The 25,688-nt window shown below is 39.6% G+C and overlaps 1 protein-coding gene across 5 annotated transcripts in view; it reads right to left on the reverse strand.

Annotated features, from left to right (window-relative positions):
• The window catches only part of IFT80 (intraflagellar transport 80), an 85,023-nt gene that overhangs the window by 48,172 nt on the left and 11,163 nt on the right, over positions 1–25,688 (reverse strand). For all 5 annotated transcript variants that reach the window (XM_067466025.1, XM_067466023.1, XM_067466026.1 and 2 more), the window contains 3 exons: positions 23,361–23,579; positions 9,704–9,814; positions 4,108–4,176 (listed from right to left, as the gene is read on the reverse strand). In XM_067466025.1, coding sequence (XP_067322126.1) covers positions 4,108–4,176; positions 9,704–9,814; positions 23,361–23,579 — 399 coding nt within the window. The remainder of the gene's footprint in view (positions 1–4,107; positions 4,177–9,703; positions 9,815–23,360; positions 23,580–25,688) is intronic.

Here is a 25,688-nt window from a genome sequence, read left to right on the forward strand (position 1 = left end):
CAAACCCTAAGGGCTACTGCATGACCAAAAGCCATATGAATATGGAAATTGCTAAGATTCATTTGTTATTGTATAATTCAGACATAGCAGTAAATACAAGAATCTACAGAAGCAGAATCAAAGCTTCCAAATACGTTAGTCTCACATGTACAAGACAGCTAAGACAAATGTGGATAGCTAAGTACAGATACAATCAGAGATATCTAACAGAACTGTTTCATCAGTAGAATCTGGAGGGAAGTAATCCTCCTTCGCAACTCCAGCTTCTCTTGCATTTCCAAAATACCAAAGAGATGGCGGAAGTTGTAGTATACAAATACATTTTGTGGGTTGTTGTAGTTTTTTTTCGGGCTATATGGCCATATTCTAGAGGCATTCACTCCTGATGTTTCGTCTGCATCTATGGCAAGCATCCTCAGAGGTAGTGAGGTGTTTTAAACCTAGCAAGTCCCTGACTGAAACTATTTCCCTCATCCCAAATCCCTTGTAAAATGCCTTCCCTCTCATGAAATAAAGGATAGCTATTCTTCTGCTTCTCATAAGCTTTCATAATTGTATTACCACTGGAGAAACTATGAAATAGAAGTATTGGAAAATGTCCCTAAAAACTATGTTTTAACAGTAGAAAGGGGGAGTGGAAGACTTAGAAGTGAAGAATAGAGGTTGTCTTTAAACGATTTGCCAGTTAATATGGCAACGTCCTACTTGTTGAGAATGTTTATTCTTGCCATATACAGTATTAGTTATCTTTTCTACTGGCATAAAATATCTGTATGCATGCCTAGCTTTGGATGGACTAATTAAATTATTTCATTAAAATATCAGTTAAAATAGTGGCTTTTTAATAAAGGATTTTGCCCTTGAAATTCTGCATCTTTTCATATACAGTAAAAGCAGAACATAGTAAGTTTTGATATGTATTTTTCAATACTATGAGAACTACCTGCTGAAAAGACCAATGAATTATGTCTTATTAACATGTCAACTGCATTGTGTGTGTGCTACCTATGATATGAAAATATGTTAGAATACTGCAATTGTTGCACTGACTATTGAAGTACTAACTGCAGATGCTACAACTTTCTCAAATTAATATATTACTTCAATAAATATTAGATTTCTGTAATACAATATTTTCAATTAAATCAAAAGGAATGAGTTACAACAATCAAACACTTTTGCCACATAAAGGTATTTCCTGGATTAGACTCTAATAAATGCATAAGTTAAATCTGAGCTCTGAAAATTAAATTTAAAATTGTAGTATCTGCTTTATCTGCCCTCACACTTTTTCAGCACTGCTTTATCCTGCCTATGTAGTCTACCTCCCTGCATCCCTATTTAAACTACTAGAAAGATCACTGTGGGGTTAAGGTGGCTCTCTCACCCATTTGTTTGATGTGCACTAGGCCTATTGTGTCCTTCAATCAAGGGAACAACCCCATGGTTTTGTCCTTCAGGCAGAAAAGAATTGTGATAGGATAAATTAAATTAAATTAAATTGAAGTTGAAGCAGAGAGCCATGAGTGTCAAATCCTTTTAAGAAGTTTGGGATGATTACTCCACTTCTAAAAATGTAATAGAATAGGATATATAGAGAGAGAGGGAGAGGGAGGGAGGGAGATTGATATTGATATTGCAACTTCTTTCCAACTAGGCTTATGTTAGTTGCTGGACGATCAAAACTGACTGCTGATCATAGCCAACTGCTTGCTTACATCCAAGGGCTTTCATCTTTTTGGTAGGTGAGGTATACAGAATAGAATCAGCTACTGGTAGTGGATCACCAGCAGAAGGATTGACAAGGGTAGCCATGTTAGTAAAACACACAAGCATCACCCCTTTTTTGAGATGGAGACTGAACAGAGAAGATGACTGAAGGCCCGTCCTCACAGCCATATAACTCAGAATATCAAGGCAGGAAATCTCACAGTATCTGCTTTGGACTATATGGCAGTGTGGACCCAGATAGCCCAGTTCAAAGCAGATATTGTGAGATTTCCTGCCTTGATATTCTGGGTTATATGGCTATGTGGAAGACCCTGAGAGATAAAGTTTTATGAAACAGTCTCTCACAAAATTGCATATGGTTAATTCAGTTTAGGCCACTTCCCGAGTTCCTAGATAAGAGGCAGGGTTCAGAGGGAAGAATAAAGGGTGTTCAGGAAAAACTGAATATTGTATGTGTTTGTGTGGCAGGGGTGGGATAGAATACCCTAACATTTATAGTTTGATTTTGATGACCTGCTACATTGACATTTTCCATTTTGTTGCATGTCTGTTCATGTGCTTTGATAAATGGGACATCTCAGTGGCTTGAACTCAGAAAGTGTACAAATTGTCAGTTATGTTTTCACAGAGGGACAAAAATAGGGCGACATAACCCCTTGAATTATGGCAACTAATCTTTGCAACAACTGGAACCTTCAGAATTCTGCTGCCGTGCCCTAGCACCCCAAATCTGTATAAAGCCGGGATTTTCAGTACAATGCCATTCTCTGGAATTGGCAATGCATCTATATTTATTATGCACAGAAAACAGTACTGTGAAACTGCAAAAAGCATAATAAAAAAACATAAAACCAAGGTTTATCATGATAATGGGCCAAATTGCCAAATTGTGCAGTTCTTCTACTTACAGGGCAATATTTTTAAAGGTGCAGGTGCTAGGAAGAGCAAAGCACAAATAGGGAGAAGCAGTCTATGAGGTGGTGCAGTAAGCAGGTAGAGCGATTTGTATTAATAAAGCTCTATTATGAGGTTTGAGTGAAAATAGAAGGGAAATGCTGGTGTGTCCCTGTTTACACAGAAAACAAGACAGTGGGACTAACAGACACTCTGTGATAATGTTCTCTGTTACAAAGTGGTATGGAGTTTAGGGTTTCACTAAGTTGAAGCTGACTTGATGGCAATTAACAACAAGAATAATCCTGGTCACAGCAGACATGTTAAAGCTGGATGCAAGTTCAAATTCAAGAAGGAACAGTAAAAAGAAGAAATGCAGATAGATTTTCAATGATTTTATTTCGTATAAAAGAGTTTGGGGGAAAAAGTGAGCTAAAGAAGGAAAAAATTGAGATTTTATCTTTCTGAAGCTCAAGAGGGAAGTAAGATGATTTAGTAAGATGGCCCTCTCTTGACTGACTTTTCATTCTCCCTACCTGAGCAAAAGCAGAAGAATGACCTATGTTTTACTCTTCCATATAAGAAAAGAGGTCAAATTTCTGTGGAAGCCCTCCCTTTAGATCTCTTCTTTTTCATGGATTGTCCTTTCAGATGTTGTTGGCTGTAGCTCTCAACAGCCCTAGTTAACATAGGAAATATATCAGCCTGAAATATTGGAAAATGTCCTTTTACTGGTCTGTGAAAAACTAAATATACTGTGTGTTCGTACAGATGAGGCTTCAGTGTTCCCATTTTAATGCTGGGTGTGCTTTTTCACATACATAAACATTGGCACTTCTGAAAAGTATTGTGGCGGCTTCACTTCAGTGTACCCAAGGTAGAATGGAAGAGTTTCAAACAGGTTTATAAACATTTCTTACATGGGGCTTACATGGCGACAAGCCCAATCAACATAGTTAAAATATAACACATTAAAATACACAAACAACAGCATAAAATAGAATAAAACCAGCATTATAGCAAAATATAAAAGCAAACATCAACCAACAACCAATGAACCTGCAATAATAATATAGTATAGTAACAGTATGTATTTAAAACTCAAATGCAGAGATTTGGGGTTACTAAAATACTGATAGCTGGATACAAAACAAAGGTTTGGGAGAAGAGGTCTGATTTTTGTATTGAAAAATCTAAACATATTACTTGAATTATATTTCTATTTTATTTGTTGTCAAAGGCTTTCATTTCTATTTTATGTCTGGAATTTGCTGAATAGACAAATTGTCAACCAGTTGCATACTACTCTTCTTAAGGAACAACATTCTATAAGCCTTGGAATTCTAAAAAATATTGGAAACATTTATTTATCTACTTTTCATATGTTGTAATTTGAAGTACAAGACCACTGAGGAGTGAATAAATGCAATGATATATTAAAACAGATTTCAAAAGGTGTAAACATAAGGAAATGAAATTTACCTTGTTGTGCCAAAGTTGATCTCAGCATTCCACTCTTGGACCATATTTTTATTTGTCCGTCTTCACCAACTGCAACAAAAGACCATTTGTAAATTGATTTTCAAATGAGGGGACTGCATTCTTAACTCTCAGATTTTTTTAATGCTGTACAAAGTTAACTTTACATGCAAAATCAATGTAACTAATAGACAGGAAATACTTCTTAATGTTTTCTGAGGAATCACAGGATCATATTCTCATTAATCTGGAATTCCTATGCCACTACAATACAGGCAGACACCGACTTACAAACATCTACATATTTTTTATTTTATTGTATTATTATTATTATTATTATTAACTTTATTTGTACCCCGCTAGCATCTCCCGAAGGACTCGATGCGGCTTACACTGGCCGAAGCCTCAAAACACAATACAATAGAAAACATAACACAACAATAAACAAAGCAAATCAAAACAATTAAGCCAAATAACCACAATGACAATACATCAATACATCAAGACACTATTAAAACTGGTTCGGCCGGCGCAATGGGGTACAGGGTTAAAAGTGCTGAGATGGCAGGAGGAACGTAGGATTAAAAGTGCAGTGTGCAGCAACATTGGTTGTGCTAAAGTGCTTCTAGGACTTGGGATGGGGATTCCTAATCTGCGAAGGCACATCGGAACAGCCAGGTTTTTAGGTTCCTTCTGAAAACTGCTAAAGTGGGGGCCTGTCGGAGATCTTTTGGAAGGGCATTCCAAAGTCGGGGGGCCGCCACAGAGAAGGCCCTGTCCCGTGTCCCCACCAAGCGCGCTTGCGACGTGGGTGGGATCATGAGCAGGGCCTCCCCAGATGATGGGAGTGAGCGTGTGGGTTCGTAGATGGAGATGCGGTCACGCAGGTAGGGTGGTCCCAAACCGTTCAGGGCTTTGTAGGTGAGCACCTGCACCTTGAATTGGGCTCGGAAAATAAATGGCAGCCAGTGGAGCTCCTTAAACAGAGGGGTAGACCTCTCTTGATAATGAGCTCCGGTTAGCATCCTGGCTGCTGCCCGCTGGACCAATTGAAGTTTCCGAGCCGTCTTCAAGGGCAGCCCTACGTAGAGCGCATTGCAGTAATCCATTCTAGAGGTGACCAAGGCGTGGACCACCCCGGCCAGATCTGCCTTCACGAGGTACGGTCGCAGCTGGCACACAAGTCTCAGTTGTGCAAAGGCCCTCCCGGATACCGCCGACACCTGAGCCTCAAGTGTAAGCGAAGAATCCAGGAGGACACCCAAACTGCGGACCTGTGGCTTCAGGGGGAGTGTAACCCCGTCCAACACAGGTTGCCACCCTATACCCCGATCCGGTTTACGATCGACCAGGAGGACCTCTGTCTTGTCGGGATTGATCTTCAGCTTGCTCTTCCTCATCCAGATCGACACAGCGGCCAGGCACTCGTCCAGCACCCGAGAAGCCTCCTTGGAATTAGGTGGAAAAGAGTAGTAGAGTTGTGCGTCATCCGCATAAAGATGGCACCCAACTCCAAAACTCCGGATGACCTCTCCCAGCGGTTTCATGTAGATGTTGAAAAGCATGGGCGACAAGATAGAGCCTTGCGGGACCCCACAGGTCAAAGGCCAGGGGTCAGAGCAGGCGTCTCCCAGCTTCACCATCTGGGTTCGTCCCTCCAGGAAGGACCGGAGCCACGACAAAACCGCGCCCCCGAGGCCCATCCCAGAGAGACGACCCAGAAGGATACCATGATCGATGGTATCGAAAGCCGCTGAGATGTCCAAGAGAACCAGCAGAGTCACACTCCCCCTGTCCAGCTCTCTGCGGAGGTCATCCACCAAGGCGACCAAGGCTGTCTCGGTGCCATGACCAGGCCTGAAACCAGACTGTGACTGATCTAGGTAGTTGGTATCGTCTAAAAAGCTCTGGAGCTGGGAGGCGACCACCCGCTCCAGCACCTTACCCAGAAAAGGGAGGTTGGAGACTGGCCTGTAATTACTCAGCACCGTGGAGTCAAGGGAAGCTTTTTTGAGGAGTGGACGAACCACAGCCTGTTTCAGATTAGATGGAAAAATCCCTTGCTCCAACGATGCATTGACAATCAACACAAACCAATCAACCAACCCCTCCCTGGCAGATTTAATGAGCCAAGATGGACATGGGTCTAGAGGTGAGGTGGTCGCCCTCACAGCCCCAAGAACCTCCTCTACGGTTTCAGGAAGAACAAGCCTAAAAGAATCCCACAAAGATGGACAAGCAGGTGCCTCCGTCACCTCCCCTGGCACTGCGATGAAATTGGAGTTGAGCTCGAGGCGTATCTGAGCGACTTTATCTGCAAAATGGTGTGCGAAATCGCGACACCGAGCTGCTGGGTCATCAGTGACCTCCTCCACCACAGGTGGGTGAAGGAGTTCCCCCACGACCCGAAACAGCTCCGATGATCTACTTGCTGCAGACGCTATACGGGTGGTCGTGAATGTTTTCCTGGCCGCCCGTATAGCCACGGAGTATGTCTTAAGAGAGGCTTTAGCCCGTGCTCGATCAGAGACGTCCCGAGATTTCCTCCATTTGCGCTCTAGCCCCCTTCTCGTATGCTTCATCACAGTCAGCTCCCCGGTGAACCAGGGAGATGGCCTGTCACGACGCAATGAGATGGGGCGTTCGGGTGCGATCACATCTAGCGCCCTGGACATCTCCCCATTATAGAGAGTTACCAAGGTGTCGATAGAATCGCCAGGCTCCAAGGCAGGAAGAACCCCAAGATTCCTCAGGAATCCGTCCGGATCCATCAGTCTCCTAGGGCGGACCATTTTAATCTGTCATCCACCCCTGCGGAGGTTGAGAGTCGCAGCAAGTCTAAAAGTGATCAGATAATGATCAGACCATGACACCGGAAGGATGTTTTGTTCTTCCACTCTAATCATTTCGTTGTCCGCCACGAAAACAAGGTCAAGAGTATGTCCAGCTTGATGAGTGGGGCCAGATATTATCTGTGACAGTCCTATGGTCGTCATGGTGGCCATAAAGTCCTGAGCTGCGCCAGATAGGGTGGTCTCAGCGTGGATGTTAAAATCTCCCAGTACCACCAGGCGCTGGGAAACCAAGGCCGAATTGGAGACCACCTCCGCTAGCTCAGCCAGGGAAGCTGCTGGGTCGCGGGGTGGGCGGTACACCAGCAGGAACCCCACACTGTCACGGCTCCCCACTTTCAAGTGGACACACTCGAACCCAGAAGCCTGCGGAACAACGCATCTGATCATGGCGATGGATTGCCGAAAGACTACTGCGACCCCTCCTCCCCGCCCCCCTTGTCTGGCCTGCTGATGCACTCCAAAACCTGGTGGGCACAGCTGAGAGAGATTTACTCTCCCCAGCTCGTCCAGCCAGGTCTCGGTAATGCATGCCAGATCCGCCCTCTCATCCAGGATCAAGTCCTGGATGGCCGCAGTCTTACCATTAACGGATCTGGCATTAATCAGCAGGACCTTGAGACCAAGGGGACTGCCAAGGAGCCTACCACTACCTACCTTCTCCAGGGTCGCAAGGACTCTGTTGCGCTTCTCCCTGGGATATCGGTGACCCGCTATTCTCCTCCCCCACACGACTTGAATGGCACCCCCTTCCTCCGGAACCCTCCCCCCCCCCTTCAAGGCCGGGATCTGTAACTAGTCAGCTTTCAGAGGAAGAAATCGGGCTGGGGAATAATCTCCCTTGGGCGTTGGGTAGAGATGTTTCTGATGATGAGGTAGATAATGAAACATCAAGGGAGCTGAGTGGACTGAATAAGGGAAGTGTTCTCGAGCTTATGTTCAGTGTGCTTATGTTCGAGCTTATGTTCGAGCTTATGTTATGTTAAGTGTTCTCAATCCTATGACTGCCCGAAGATTATTTTATATTGTCATCAGTTTATGTTTGTTTTTAGGCAATTTGTGCCATCAGTAAGCTTCCTCGAGTCCCTTTGGGGAGATGATGGTAAGATATAAGAATAAAGTTGTTGTTCTTGTTCTAACTATTATTATTAAATGATTCATAGTTACAAACAGGGGAGAGACAACAGGAAGTGAGAGAAATCTACCCCTAGGAAGGGAAATTCGTTCATGAAAGAGTTATCATAGGGAAAAGGTATCTCCACTGAAGCTTTATCACCAATTCTTTTTTCCACAACAAGCCAAATTTTTCAAAATCCAATTTTCACAGGTGAAATCTTCTAAACACTGGCATAAACAGCAAAAGAAACACCACAGGGATGTTAACCCTTCCCTTTGCTATCCAAAGTCCATTTATGTATGTGTGTGTGTGCGCACACACACAAACACATACACCTTTGGCTGGAGTTACACTTAAACAATGTACCTGTTCTGACTTACAAACAAACTCAGCTTAAGAACAAACCTACAGAACCTATCTTGTTCATAACTTGGGGACTGCCTGTATTCCCATATGTTACTGCATAAGAGTTGCCACTGCATAATAGTCACACCCACTTTTTGGGGTCCCAAAATAATTTTTCCCTTTCCTCACATAATTGTCACTGCTTTGATTTATTGTGCCAATTTACTGCTGGCAGACTAACTGTACAGTGTAGCTAGTGCAGAAAGGCTTTCCTCATCACTTGACTTAGTTTACCAATGGCAGCTTCACCTGCTGTATACAGGTATACAGTCTAGATAGCACAGAAAAAAATCCAGGCCTGCCTACCTCATTATGTGACTTACTGAACTGTATGAACAGGTTCACCTGTGTGCTTGCTCCCCTTACAGCTATGGCTTTTCACTGGGCTGAGTCTGAAAGTCAGTACTGTTACTCTCTACAACCCAGTGCTTTTGGATTCAGCCTTGTGACGAGTCATAGTTGTAAGGGGAATGTGTGTGCAGGTGAAGCTGTTGTCTGTACAGTGAAGTAAGTCACATGACGAGGTAAGCTTGGAGCCTTTCCCACGTTAACTAGACTGTATACAGTGGGTCAGAAAAAAAACAGCTTCAGTTGATGAAGTGCTGTAGCTAGCTTATGTTCATTGTGTGGGAGGAAGGTGACAAAATGAACTTGATCCTATTCGTTTCTAATACTAATTACATGTAAAATAAAACTGAGATGTACTTTTATAACTAAAAACTGATTCCCTAGAAAAGAAAGTACTTACTTTAGCACAGTGGAATTAAATGATGGTGGTCTTAAATTTATATGGACCCAACAAGTTTCAGAAAACCATACTTGGAAGCATTCCAGTCAATTGTCAATAATTGTGAGGTGTAATAGACACAAATATGAATAATTCATAACAAACAATTATTAGCATAGCTACTGCCTGGTCACACAACTGAATGTTAACCTAAGATAAGAGGATGTAGGAACCTGTTCTTCATATTTCTGGTCCAAAGGTTGTATGAGTAAAAACATGCTCATGAAACCTTGGTTCTACAAGATGCATCTAACCTTAGATTACACTAATACTCTATCTTTCATGTCTGGATCATAATGGATTGTTTTTATTAAGTGAACGTCATTTGCTTCTATTATTTCTTAACAACATTATACATGAAAAGTGAATCTATTCTACTTTTGAAGATAAAGTTTGAGGTAATCAAGTTTTCCTTCATTTTAAAAAAAATCTTCTTACCTGTAACAAGTGCTGTTCCTTCATAATTCCATCGTCCTGCAAGAACAGCTCCACAGTGGGCTTCAACACTTTTTTCAACTCTCCCAGTTTTGGAAATGAAATGGAACTTACCTATATAAATTTCAGATTGTCGTATTAGAAATATATTTTATTTTTTAAAGCTCAAAAACAGTTTCTTATTTTTTCTCTAATTCCTTGATCACCTCCCAATAAGTTCTTCTAGTCATAAATAACCTCTGTTTAATCTCATGCAGACCAGTACTGAAAACACTTCCCCAAATTATCAGACAGTATGACTCCTATCCAGCTGTAATTATTGATACTTAAATGTCCGTTACTTTAAGAGGGTAAGTTAATGAGAATAACTTAAGCCCAACTGAAATCTGGGCTAGAGCCTATGTCAACAGTATAGCTGGCAACTATCTCCATAATGTTCCTATATGTAATCCAAATTCAATGTTCTTTCTTATTACTATCACTTTCATCCTTTGCATTAAAGTAGTATTTCTAAAATGTTTCTACCACATGGCACCTAAATCTTTTACTGAATGCATCATAATATTAGAACAAAGCACGTTAATACCATGCAGTTACTGTAAGCATTTTAATACTATTTCAAGTCATGCTAATAGTAGATGTTCAAAAGTAATTCATTATTTAGCTTTATATATACTTCTAGAGTATTTAGTAGTTATGTAACAACATTTCTTCACATATTCCGATATAAAAATTATCTCAATGTAACAATAAGTTCTTTTTAAAGAAAACGCTGTACAGATATAGGTCCCAAGAAGCTGTAATCAAAAGAAAACAGCAACTAGTAGCACGCCATGTTTACACAAAGTTATAAAAGGAATTCTTTATAGCAGCTTTCATACTTCTATTTGGTCAAAACTCTGATGGAAAGCTTTCTCTGGATCCAAGCCCCAATCTGGGTCCAGTTTTAATTACACCAGTATCCTGCTAGCAATGGTTAACATGTATGTTTAAGTCTAGGGTCACCCACTAAAAATATACCATCAGAATCGCAGACTAGAGAAATAAACAGCACAAAAGCATCACCAAGCACCAGGGGAAAAATCTAGCCAAAAGCTAGCCTTCAGGGAGCAAACCGAACTTCTCAAGTGAAGGAATTCAGAAGTCTGTATATCTCAGCCAAGACAAGACATACTCTCAAAACTGCTTGTCTGATCACTGGGGGCTGTTTGTCCATCTAAAACTGTCTGAAATTCCATTTCTGAGTCATTAGTGTTATAAGCTATGACCAACTTTGTCTTGTCTACAAAAACATACAATTTGTTTATGCTCTCTTTTGTCAATATTTTGTCTTCTAGAAAACGGATTTACTTGACTCTTTTCAAAATCATATAAAGCTATGTGTATAGAAAATAATTCCTAGTCTGTGATAAAGGTTAGTCCCAATAAGAAAATGTTTTTTTTCCAAATATGATTGCTTCTTATAAATGATATGAGCCTTTTCTCACCGTAGTGTTCAAGACTCCTCCACTCACAACAATCATATATGATATTACTGTGCCCACACCCAGAATCTGTTGCTGAGAAAAAAATGTCACTCCTATCAGGAAATAAGAGTTTATCTTAAAGGGTTCTACAACATTGTAAAAGCTTCTTTTCTCTAACTGGGAACAGCATTTGCAAGGCAAGTGTGAGGATAGTTAGATACAGCTGGATGTGGCTAACAGGCTATTAGTTCTCCATCCCTGCTTTAAACAAGGAGTGGGTATTCACAGGAACTTGTCACTGCTGCTGTTGTTTCAAGGCAAAGACAAATGACAGAAGTCTGAAAGAAGATCTGAATTCTAGTGGAATTCTAGGGCAGTGATGGCAAACTTTTTAGAGACAGCGTGGCCAAACCGGCAGTGGGTGGGTGGTTTGTCACTCGGGGGTGGTGCGCAGGGAATTGGAGCAGAGGTGAGCCTTGGGAGCAAGCAAGCTGGGGTCGAGTGAGAAACAGGGGGGCAGATGAGCAGGGGGAGAGCGACGGGGGCAGGTGAGCGGGAGGGAGAGCAAGCAATGGTGCACATGCCAGGAGAGAGGGTGCCATGTGTCCCTTCTGATACCCGTGCTATATGTTTGCCACCACTGTATTGGGGCAAGCTGGGTAATAAGAATTGACATAGCTACAGAAAGCAGGTCTCATCAATACTGGTGGAAATGATTTTGCCCAAGAAAATATTGCATCACATAAATAAGAATTATAGTGTTCTATTTCAGAACAATGCCGCAGAATTCTAGATTAAAATGATAAGCTTCGGAAAGAAACCAAGCCTAAGATGCTGGTCTAGAGCAGCAGAATTCCAACTGTGAAAGACAACTAAACAGTTTGTCACATATGCACTACAAATGATAAACAGTGACAAAATAAACAGTTATTATGGGGTTCAGGCAGTTGCCACATGTCACTTGATTCATGGTGCTGGCTGTGAAGATTATTTAAACAAATACATGTTCAAAACTCATTTACTCTGGGAGCATTAGTACAAGTATTTTTTAAAAATTGCTCTTACAGGCCAGATTTAAAAAGTGAAACGTTTGACCATATGCTTTGTTCATAATATAGCGTGGAACAGAATGTAAAGGGATTCAGTTTCAACCTTAAATTAATTCTCAGTTTTATAAAATACTGCTCCCTTCTTCTTGTTTTTATTATTTAATGAAACCATAAACTGTTCTCAAAGTTGAAGCTGTTTGCAGTTCTGGAAAGCATTCAAATAAGAGATTAGTGGCTGATTCAAGTACAGCATGTACAGAACCATGTCTGTTGTATTCATTTGCTACCACAGAGCTCTTAAATATTATGCTCTGATTTTAATGATTAGTTATCAGTATGTATTTTTTTAAAGTACGACTACAGACTGTACTTAATTAATCATTAAAGTTGTAACCAAGTATTTCAGGCAATAAAAACATTTAATATTCACACAAATTCACTTTTTTCCTAAGTAACAGCTTTACATAGATTAAATATATAAAATACACAAATTACAAACAAGTCGCTCAATGTATATACTATATACACTTACACAGAAGTAAGTCTGAGTTCATAGGACTTAATTCCAAGTAAATGTCTAACTGAAAATCACTGCTTGGTAAAAAAAAAAAAAGTTAATGTAATAGAAATAAGCGTTGATCTTGTTCACAGATTAAACTGAAGAGCAATTTTTTAATGTATGCTGCTGTATGTAGTGGAATATGAAACCAATGAGTTCCAGAAAACAGTAACCCTCTCCCCCCAAAATTCTACATAGAACCAAAAGTGCCATTCTGTCTAGTTTTCCGCCAAATGTTAGAATTGTGAAGACTTCAGCAGTCTGTTGATTATAATGTGCATCTTTATAGTATGACCTCTTTTTGCCTGTCCCTTGATTATCACAGTAGGTCTACATTTGTGTAGCTCAGGAATGTGGAAGGTATGGCCTATAGCACATTTTGTCAGCTCTTTTGTGGCTCACAAAACCCACTCCTCCTCATTAGCTGACAAAAAAATCGAAAAACTTATGAAAATTATTCAGTCTGCTACAAACACGTGGCTATTTGACTTTCCCCTTTCCCAGTACAATCAACGCTCACAAAGACTGAAACAATCAGAAGCATTTCTGTCAATCTTCAGAAATGAAAGTGGCATCACATCCGGTGAGCCATATAGCCCATGGTGGGGGGAGATGTAATGATGTTAATGTATTGCCCGCTTCTCTCTATGGCTTGAGGCAAGATACGTCATTAAAACAAGAGATATAACACTATTAAAGGACACACAACAAGATACACAGAGTCATAATACAAGTTAAAATCCCATTGATAAAAAGCAAATTAAAATTCACCACTTAAAATTGACTAGGTAGGCCTGTCGGAAGAGATGGGTCCTCAATTGTGTCTGAAATTCTGACAACTGACCTAGCTGTTGAAGCTCTTCTGGCAAGTCAATCCACATTCTTGGGGCAGATGATGAATAGGTCATCTGGGTGACTGTCACCAGTCGGGTACTGGCAGGCTAAAATAGACACCTCACAGAGGACCTAAGAGAGCAGGGTGGATTGTATGTACGAGAGAAAGCGATCCTGTTGATACCGTGGACCCATGTAGAGCTTTAAAGGTCAAAACCAACACTTTGTACTTTGCCCATAAACTAAATGACAACCAGTCGAGTGACTAGTAGTAAGCGTAGTATGCTCAGTCCTGGATGTTCCTGTGACCACTCTGGCTGCTGTGAACTAATTGGAGTTTTTGAACTTGGTACAGAGGTAGCCCAGCACATGTGCTACAATATTTAGGCCCTCAAATTCTAAGAAGGGTTATAGCTGGTTTATCAGCCACAGCTGATAATAAGCACTCCTAACTGTGGTATCTACATGGGCTGACATTTGGAGTGACATATCCAGGAGTACTTCCAAGTTGCGAACACAGTCTTTTAGGGGAGTGTGACCCCATCCAGAACTGGTTGACATGCTTCCATTCCTAGGTTAGGACTCTTTATGGCAAGTACCTCTATCTTGTCTGGATTCAGTTTCAATTTGTTTTTCCTCATTCAGCCCATTACCTCCTCCAGGCATTTATTCAGAGGAGACACAGTATCCTTAGCTGAGGCTATTTTTGAAGGGATGGAGAAATATATTTGGGTATCACCAGAGGCAGCCCTAGGTAATTTTCAATGGTAAGCAAACAGTATCCCCCCCCCCCCAAATCAATCACTGATATATATTTTCTGTTCATTGTGGGAGTTCTGTGTGTCATATTTGGTTCAATTCCATCATTGGTGGAGTCCAGAATGCTCTTTGATTGTAGGTGAACTATACATCCCAGTAACTACAACTCGCATATGTCAAGGTCTATTTTCCCCCAAGAGTGCCTCAAGAGCGCCCCAGGGCAAAATCAACTATACTGCAAATGCTTACTTTGCGTAATGGGTTGAGCTGCCCCTGGGTATCATTAGCATAATGATAACACTCTGCCCCATGCCTACCGATGATGTCTCCCAGCAGTTTCATATAAATGTTTAAAAGGCATTGGGGATAAAATGGTGCCCTGCGGGATGCCATATAACAGCTCATTTTTGGGGAGCAGCTATCCTCAAACATCACTATCTCTATACCATGTCTTGTCACATAAAGTTCTAGTTGTCATCCTTCTCATTTCATTTCCTTGAGGGTCTCTGTATATTAGGTAGCCTGATTTGTAATGGGTCAGAGAGGAAATTTGGAAACTATCATGTCAATAGCCCTGGTTAGATTTCAATTCCATTTATTGACCAGGGATTCAACAGGATTATTGGTGATGCCAGTCATAGAAGCCACTAAGTCAGTGGTTCTCAACCTGTGGGTCCCCAGGTGCTTTGGCCTACAACTCCCAGAAATTCCAGGCAGTTTACCAGCTGTTAGGATTTCTGGGAGTTGAAGGCCAAAACATTTGGGGACCCACAGGTTGAGAAACACTGCACTAAGTCCTTCTGGAATCTCAAAGCATCTATTAGCTTTCAAGGGCAGACCACTTTAATTGGTCCTCCACCCCTATAGGTTGAGTTGTAGCTGTGATACTAGCCCTGATCAGAAAGTGATCTGTCCATGAAAACTCGGAGGTATTGGATATGCCCATCTTACGCCTCCAGTTGTCCACCCTTGGTTTAGCTATTTTTCACATTGTTGCTTATTATGTTCACACCCTTATGATTTTGTTTGAAGTCTTCCCCCTCTTTGGATTCCCATGATGTTTGCTATCTGTTCTAATGCCATTACTGTGTAATTTCAAAACCTACATTCCAAGATTGTTGGACTTTCATTACGATGTTTTTGAATAATACATTGCGAATGCAAATTAGTGTGTGGGATCAGATTTCATACATATTGATTTGTAATTAAACAACTTGGATTTCCTGAAGCAGATCGAGAGAAGTCAGAATATTCTAAAAGCTACCTTCACATCATATCACAAGTATGTTACAGTAACAATGCAAATGATCTTCACATCATCCTCTAAGATAGTTTGGACACCTTGACCCCATTTTCTAAAAGAGCAAACTAACAACTTCTAGAACAGATAATTAAACAGTTAGTCTGTGCATTAATTAGGTAATACTGTAATTACTAAGAGGCAGCATACATTTATCAAAATCAGTCATGCCAACCTAATACAATCTTTTCTTCTTTTTTAAAGAATTAAAAGCTTGGTACATTAGGAGAGTGCTGAAGATGCAGTGTATCTTGATTTGAGTAAAGCAGGTGAACTGTGAGCTAGACAGGATTAGTATTAGATGGATTAATATTGGTTGACCTAGCTAACTCAGAGGGTGCCTACCAATTACTGGTCTTCATTCTGGAGAGAATTGGCTGTTAGAGCGCCTTAATACTCTATTTTGGTCTTGGTGCTATTTAACATCTTTATAAATTATTTAGATAGTGGAATAGAAATCATGATGATGGTGGTCTATCCAAATCCAAAGAGATGGGAACTCAAGCGGGGGGGGGGGGGGCTGTACCCCCTACTGGGACATTGCAGATGCTGAAGACCCATTAACATCATTCACCAAGCAGCTAAGCGACAAGGAGAGACTACACCAATTCCAATAGTTCTTTAAGTAGGAGAAACCGATCTAATTTGGTAACTGTTATCTTGGGAATAACTATCTATAACTGATGCTTTGAGATAGCCATCTATAGCTGTCCCAGCAATTCCCTGATATTGTGCTTGCTTTCAACCATTCTTTTCTGATAACTCACAGTAATTTTCAACATTTCAATGACCTTGAACTAGCTATAAGTAACCTCTATTTTACTATTTGCTGGCTTTGGCTATACTGACTTGCTACAATGACTCTTGGACTGGTGGACAACTGCTCTCTTGTTTAATTCTTCATTTTGTTTGACAACTGTGACCAATGTGGACTGAACTAACATCTTGACAAGTTTTGCAATCTGGTTCCTGACCGAAGCACAGGGCGGATTATCATTGAGGCAAAGATCCAACAGAACCTGGTTCTGGCTGAACAAGTAAATCAGCTCAATTTGGGCACAGATTAATCAGCAGCAACCCTCACCACCTCCACTGCAGCCTCTTTGGAAGAAATCTTGATGTGCAAAGAACACATTTCCATGCTATGTTTGCAGGAACCTCATCCTGTAAAGTACACTGATGGTCATCTACTGTGCTCCAGCCCCATGAAAACACTGAGTTGACACTTGAGATCCGGGTCCATTCTGAGAAGTTCTGTTCTATTAAAACACAGTGCCTCGATTTTTCTTGGTCCTGAGGATGTCCATATCTCTTGTTTCAGGCAAAGGTGTTCTTTGCATCTGAGTTTTGCCAGAAGCACTGCTAACCAGGTTTATACTGCTCAAGACTCAGCAGCAGCGGGACTTCCTGTCATGTTGTTAATCAAATATCAGGACTTCACAGATGTCTTTGATAAAAAGGAGTTTTACCCACTGCCAACACTGACCACATGACTATGCAATTGATCTAGTCCCGGGTCCCTTATTCCAGCAGGTCACATTTATTCCCTATCAGAACCAGAACCAGCAGCACTGCAGGGCGTCTTGGTGGTGGTGGTGGTGGTGGTGGGGGGGGGGTACACTGTAGGTTCATTCAATTTTCAAACTCTCCAGCTAGGTCCCGGTCTTTTTTGAGATGTAATAATGTGGAATGTTTTCTCTCTGTAACAATTATATAGCAGAGGTTCTCAAACTGTGCTCCGCAGAACCCTTGGGGTGCCACAGGTGATAGTGAGATTCTGTGGCACCACGCTGCTTCCCAACTACTCTTTCCTCCTCCTGAGAAATGCGGGGAAATCAAACTTTTGAGCTATTATTATTATTATTATTATTATTATTATTATTACCACCATTACGGTATTATTACTACAACAAAGGCTGGATGGCCATCTGTTGGGGGTGCTTTGATCGTGTTTTTCAGCATCACAGAAGGGGGTTGGCCTGGATGGCCACGGGGGTCTTCCACTAAAATATTATTAAGTTTATGTTTGTTAAAATTGTTATTCATTTAGAATATTGTTTTGTTTTGTTCTTTCTTTCTTTCCTTTTTTTGCACTGTATGAATTAGTTCACACAAGCACTCTCCATTCATCTGCTACTGGCCTAGGTCTGACATATATACATTATACATAATATAATATATAAACATTTCTTGGGGCTCTACAAGAAACTTTTGCTTCAAAAAGGACTCAGTGACTGAAAAACCCGTTACAGAGAATTCAACAGGATCATTTCCTTAGATTACTTTTTCAAATATTTTTTGAATCAGACAGCTCATCGAAGCTACTCTCCAACATCTGTGAGAAGACCAGCTCTTTGTTAAAATAGAAATTTGAGTGCTTGACCTCTCTGCAGTGGATCTCCTTGGTCACTGGAACTCTCCATAGGGAGTAATTGATCCTACCAAGACATTAGCCAACATTCTGCAAGGTATAAGTAAAATTTCCTGGGGTCCATTTGCTCAACAAGCCTTCCAGAAATTATACTGGAGCCAATTCTGCAATAGCCAGACTCCCTTTGTTGTAGAAACTGATGCCACTGATACAGCCATAACTGCAGTGATTCTCGAACCTATAATGTCAGGGATACATCTTCTTCCCTGTGTCTACTACTCAAGAAGGCTAACGCTAACAGAAGATAATTATATCATTTGAAGAAAGCAACTCCTGGCAATCAAAGCTGCAATCGAGATATGGAGACATCTACTGGGGAGGAGGAGCACAACTGATCAAAGTCTGCAATTTTGAATACCACAATGCATTACTCTTTATTCTGCACGATTTCACACTCACTTGTTCCCCACTCAGAACCAGCAAGCTGACACCTCATTTAGGAAACCAGAACATGCCTCTTTGAAGGGAAAGGAGACTTTTTCTATCATTCCCTAACAAAAATACTTTGTGGTTCACATGAATTTTCCCCACAGTTCAATCAGATTTGGAATCAGCAAGTTACCGTATTCCTTTCAGGATGGGCTCTTGTACTACTGTGGGTGCTTCTACATGCCTCTAATCTCCTGTTGAAAGGTCCTTTCCTTGACAATCAGCCTGTGGCGCACTTAAGAGTTGTATAAGCCTATCCCTCCACACTAGGGAATTTTGGTGGCCTTGAAACTAAGGATCATTGTGGCAAGGATCAGATAGGAAGACCCATTGGCTTATGACATCCGTTATTCTGGGGTCTGGAGGATGATCCTTATGGACTATTATGGCTCTATATTTATTACATGAATGGTCAAATTACCATTCTGGTAGTGGTGGATTTGTTATCCAAGATGACACACTTGATTCCCTGTTCTGCTAACAGCCTGCTTGGAGGTGCAGAATATCCTTCACTTTCTCTCTGTGGGGATCATACCCAATAGAGGACCCCAGGTTACAGCAAATTCTAGTATAGTCTGCTCCAACCCCTTTACACCCAAGAACACAAAGAATATATATTTAATTAACTACCATATCATGTCTCCTTTGAACCAAGTATCTATAAGAATTGTCTAAACCAGAGTTTTGTGGAATTACCATCCATGTATAATGGAATTGCAATTATGTGTCTTCAATTCATTTCCTATTTATGGTGGCCCTATCACAAGTTTTTCTCTGTTCACAAGGGGTTTGCCACTTTCTTTGTCTTTCTCTGAGGATGAGAGAGTGTGACTTGTTCCAGGTTACCCAGTGTGTTTCCATGGCTGAGTGGAGCTTCCAGTTATGTTATCCAAGTATGTTGATCTAACATTCAACCTGAACCTATTATAATATATTGGCTTCTTTCATGGGATACTATGAACCAAACCTTCTTTGAAGTGAGACAATCTATTATTATGTCCTCATAACTCCATAGATACAAAATGAAATTGGAAAACTATTTTATTCAGCTACTTTGAACAACAAACTGGCTTCTGATAAAGGAGCTTCTGGTGGATAATATATAAGCCAACCCACCAAAAATTAATGGTATATTAAGAGTAAAACGGTTTAATTTTATTAGTTCATTACAAATTCATTTTTGTTATTTGTACTTCAAAAAATAATGAAAATTATGTGGTTACTTCCAGTTGTTTTAATCTTTCTGTCTGCCACCTTAAGTAAAAAAGTTCAACAACTCCCTTGAAATAGAAGATACAAGATCAGGTTCTCGTTTATGTATTTTGCTTATACTTTTATGCCTATGCTATCTTATTATCTATGTCTTTATGAAATAATGGAATAAGAAATCTAAGCAATGAATAAGGATAGTATTTCTCATCTTGTAGCACTGTTATTCCAAGAATAGCGGAGACATGTGAGATACTGAGCTATTATAGAGCCAAGTACCATAAAAGCTTTTCTATGAAATCCTATACTGTGTACAGGCTACTAGTGTGGTTGGTCTTAAATGTGACAATCACAGATGATTAGCCCAGCAAATCTAAAAATTCTACACTACTGCTTTGTTTTTCAGAAGATGTGTTACTCCTGTTAATCAATGAATTATAGCAGCTGTCTAGTTAGATATGCTTCAAGACATAATGGTCCCTCTATTACATATGTGGTTAAGCAACAGTCTCAGTGGACAGAGGCAATGTTTTACACAGCTATTAAAATATAATATGTATTCCTACAGAACAGTGAACTCAAGGGAATTCTGGTTGCAGTATTAATAATATAAGAAAGATTAAAATTAGTCTATCGTCATTTAAGAGGGATTCTATTACAATCTACATTTGCTGAGGTTAAGAGCATAGGACCCATGCAAAAGTTTAAAAATGTGACTTTAAAAAATGTGCCCCCGTCCAGAGAAAACACCTCTAAGAATCTCTAGGTTATTAAGCATGGTTCTGTGATCAACTTCCAAAGAACACTGACTATAGGACTGCACTCGAAAACCTAAGGTTCCTAAAGAAGTGTTCTCTCTAGGGATTTCTAGATCCTCCAAGCATGACCCTACGATCACTTTCCAGTGGAAAGAAATCTTCATGTTAATATCGAAGAGTGCTATTTTACTAGTATAAATGATGTTGCACTTGCAATAGTTAGTCGGGGACAGCGTGCAAGAGGAAAAGTCAAAAACTGTTTGCAGCTAGTTTTGCAATCAGTTTCAAAATTGGCTGTGCAGCCAGTTATACAAACACAGAATGGCTAGAGGCTATAAAAAAATATCTGGATCATAATATTTCAGTTCTTAATACCACTTGCACAACTAGAGAAAAAGAACAGAATTTCACTAGCACACTTATTTCCTTCATTACCATTATAATAACTTTATTTTTGTACCCCGTCTCCATCTCCCCGAAGGGACTCAGAGTGGCTTACATGGGGACAAGCCCAAACAATGTAATTAAAAATATAACACATTAAAGTACATAAACAACAGCATAAACAAATAAAAACAACATTATAACAAACTGAAAAGCATACATCAATCCAACAACCAATGAACCTGCAATAATGATCAGTTTCTGGGCACAGGTGGGCAGACTGGTGCAAATCAATTGTGAGGATAGGGCTGATGGATAAAATGTGTAGTCAATTGGCAAGAGCAAGGATAGAGGGCAATATAAGATAGAGCATTATAACTTTAGATACAGAACTAGGACAGATTTTTGAGTCCTAACTGAGGCTAAGTTATCCTGGGAATTGTTTAGTCAAAAGGACAGAGAACATCTATGTTTTTAGATCCTTGCGGAAGATGGACAGGGTGGATAATAGTCTAATCTCCCTGGAGAAGGAGTTCCAGAGCTGGGGGGCCACCACTGAGAAGGCCCTCTCTCTCGTCCCCACCAACCGTACCTGTACTGGAGGTGAAAGCAAGAGAAGAGCTTCCTCGGAAGATCTTAGAAATCGTGCAGGTTCATAAGGAAAGATGTGGTCGCAAAGATAGGCAGGTCCCAAACTGTTTAGGGCTTTATAGGTAATAACCATTTAGATCTACAGGTTTTTAAGTTATATTCCGTATTTAGATTTTTCCAAAGCTGACTACTGGCTTCTGCATTTTTTTAATTGCCTCACTACAGTAAAGGATGTTCTTTATATTGATGCATATACATACAAAAAACTTGCTTGATGCAGGAGAATGTTAATTATAGCCAGTTTTTTTTATACCCAAAGCATTCAATTTCTACTGGGCACTCAAACATGAATGGTTGATTGTACTGGATCAAAAATGATGATCATTTGCAGTAAGTGCCACACATCTTACGTCTACCTATGTTAGTTTGGAAGTAAATCAATTTCAATTGGACTTGAAATTGACTTGTTAGTGTGAACCTAACCTAAGTAAATATGTCTAGTCAACCTGTGTCTGCAACTAGCGTATAATGGTAGGATCCAGTATGGCTTAGTCTCTGAAGTGAAGATGGGTATGTATGAGAAAGTGAGCTGTCTTAATGCCCTCATTTAAAATAAAACTTTTGGGATAGTTGCCGGACTCATGCATGAGAAAAACAGTCACAGAAAGTGAAGGGTGTAGTGCAAATACAACTCTGCTGCCGTTTAGTCTAGTTTACCCATAAGGGTTATTCTTCTAGCAAATAAAATGAGTTTACATGACAAATGAACAACTGATAAGCCTTTTATTTTTGAAGTTCAAATTTTCTAAATAAATTAGCTTATATACCGCAATGAATCGCCCTTGGGGGCTGAGAATTGCGGTATATAAGTGCAGTAAATAAATAAATAAATAAAAATAATAATAGTAACTTAACAAATGATTAGCAACACAATCTACAAATCCAGGGAAAACTGATGGCCTATTAATGCAAATGTCCTGTCCTTTAATTACATGTGAAAATATTCACTTCCTAAACAAGGTGTAGAAAATAAAATTCCTAGTACAATCAAGGAATCTTATCTCTCCTCAAAAAGCTGATCTACCACACTAGGTTAGATTATGGGATAAGTTCATCTGTAGCTAAGAATTGGAACATATTATACTCATAGCATGTCAGACTCCCAATTTGAAGAAAAATAGGTAATGCTTCTTCTATTAATTATGACATCAAAATCTCCTGTTCAGAAACAGATGTGGTGAAGGTATGACACAGTTAATAATATGGTAAAATATTTATCATATTCAGTGTAGCATAGGTTAACAAAAAGTCATTTGTACTGAAAGACAACAACAACTGATGTCTTTCTCCAAAAGAAATTGCACTAGGCAAAGAATAAAAATGTAATTTAGGCAGAGCTGTTTAGTGCTGCTCTGCAAGGACACAATATGAATCCCTGAATTTATTCTTTTTGCCACATTGATTCTTGTTTATTTATATCTTTGATGTGTAGAATCCAAGCCACAGAATTTCTGTTTAAATTCCATATAGCACCCCTATCAATTTCATATTTTTAATAGATGCTCTTGTAATTAACATTGTCCTTCAAAAGCATACACAAATAACAACCCCATACCGAACATATCCCATGAATGACCACTTTACTTTCCGTTCTAAGTTACAATTGAGTATTTCAAAAGAAAAGAGAAAAATGGTTTGAGCTAATAATAAAAGAAGTATAAAAACAAGAAACATAAAATGTTATATTCAAAAAGAACCACAACTTGGTGATTCATGATGCTTCATTGTATGGCATGATACTATCACAGAACTGCACATTTATTTACAAAAGGAAATGGCACTGAAAGTATATATGATAAAACAAGAAGCATTCACTTTCAAGATAACTTACCATCAGAACTTGTGAGTACAAAACTCTCGGCCTGGGTGTGCCTCTTTCCGCCTAAATTTTTGGGAAACCAGTGAAGATCTATGGGGTAGATGTCATCTGGAAGCTTCACTACTTGTGTTGTTTCACCATTTAATAAGTTCCATTTTATAATCTGGTGGTCATCGCTGCATGAATACAGTTCATCTGCTGTTGTCCAGCCCACACAGCTAACTAATTCTTTATGTTTTAACTGAATTAAGGAACTCTATCTCTATTACAGTTCTATCATAAATATTTGAAAACATACACAATGTTTTCTACATTTCTAAATCTTTACCTCTGGCCTCTATGCTTAGAAATATTTAAATATTTGTACAGTGAGCTCTCAGGACACCCCACGCCAACCAAGGACACCAAAATTTCTGATTTCAAGACCCATTATATAGAAATGTGTAGTAAAGTAGCACCCCTTATCTAAAATGTCAAAATCAAGATTTGCCTTTTGGATTATATACATATATATATCAAGCCTTGAATGGTCAAATCGATGGATACAGAGGACCGAATGTAAACCCTTAACTATAAACCTGTAAAATTTAGCATTAAATCTACTTTCCTTTCCAAAATGTGATAAAAAATAAATTAGTACATAAGTATCTTGGCATGGGTCTAAATAAAATCACATTTTAGCCCCACTGAAACCAATGGGATGTACAGGCAACCTCCAAGTTACAAACAAGATAGGTTCTGTAGGTTTGTTCTTAGAGTGAATGTTTATGTAAGTCAGAGCAGGTACATCTATAAAGTGTAATTTCGGCTATATATATACACACACACACCTTTGGATAGCATAGGGAAGTGTTTACACCCCTGTGGGGTTTCTTTTGCTGTCAGTGCGCCTGGTCAGAGGATTTTATCTCACTTTCTGTCTCTGTGATCATTGGATTTTGAAAAGAAATGCCTTGTTGTGGAAACAAGGATTGGTGAGAAAGTTTAGTGGAGACACCTTTTCCCTATGATAACTCTTACAAGACGAGAATTTCCCTTTTGAGGGGTAAATTTCTCTCCCTTTCTGTTATCTCACCCCCATTCTTAACTTTAAGTTGCTTGTAAGTTGGATGTAACTTGGGGACTGCCTGTATACACGGATAACTATAGAATGATTAATTTGGTCTCAATACAAATCTACTGTATAAACCAACTATCCAAACTGCAATGGTAAGAAAGGTTTTAAACTTTGCCCAACTTACCAAAATAATTATTTTATGACAAAAGAGTTTGGAAAATGTAGAAAGAAGCTAATTTGTCTGCTGTTAACGGGCTCCTGGGATGATTGTTACCTACTAAACTCAGGAAATTAATATTTTGTCTTTGTGCCACTTAAGAAGCAGTACAGCGACAATATTTCTAACTTCTTGGACTTCTGAAAAGGGGAAAAATACTGTGTTTTGAAATTCAGAGTGACTTCTGATTATTTGAATCTGCATGTGATACATAGCCTTAGGCACACATTTCTGGTTGGGGAAAAAACTAAAATGAGAAAGAAAATAACTCAGCTTACCAATCAAGTTACAATCTTAGTTATCTGGGCATGAATTCTGTTTTTCAGTTTGGAATAATCAATTTTCTAAAAAGCCCTACCCAGAGACAATACAGCAGAGGAAAACAATATTGTGTCCTTTAGAATGTTTTGAACTGTAATACCCATTAACCTAATCCAAAATAGGCAATGTTCAGGAGTTAAGGGAACTGTAGTGTGAACCAGATAACTAACAACAGATTGCCTACAAATGCACAATCACTAACAATAACCGGGGGGGGGGGGGGGGGTTCCAAATCATTATTTGAAACCATGATTTGAAGGCAATCCTGTTTAGTTTGGAATACTGTCCAATTCAAATGCAAGAGTAAATTATGATTACATAAACTGAAAGGAGTTTAAAATTCTATGGTCCATTCCAAATGGTTCTGGTGATGAGGATATTTTAACTGGAACAGTTAGACTGGATAACCTGGAACAGTTAGGATGGGATAGGATGAGCTAAAGGGATTTTTACCAATTCAAGGTTTAGTTAGAAGTGAATGTTTAACTTTTTTTGCTTGAATCTTGATGTGATAGAAAATGTTAGATCTAATGTCAGAAAATAGGATTGCATATTTCTACCATGTAATTGAATGAAATGTGTTTTCTGTAGTACCTTTATATTTCAAATGTAGAATATGGTTTTGTGGGTTTGCTGCACCTGCAGCTTCAAGGGAATCTGTGTAACTACATTCTAGCATGCTTGTTTTCTGCCTACCAGTTAGATGGCTGGAAGATATCGTTAACTGAAATGTGGTAAATTTTCA

Source organism: Anolis sagrei, chromosome 3 (assembly GCF_037176765.1).
Source record: "Anolis sagrei isolate rAnoSag1 chromosome 3, rAnoSag1.mat, whole genome shotgun sequence".
Classification (NCBI taxonomy): Eukaryota; Metazoa; Chordata; class Lepidosauria; order Squamata; family Dactyloidae; genus Anolis; species Anolis sagrei.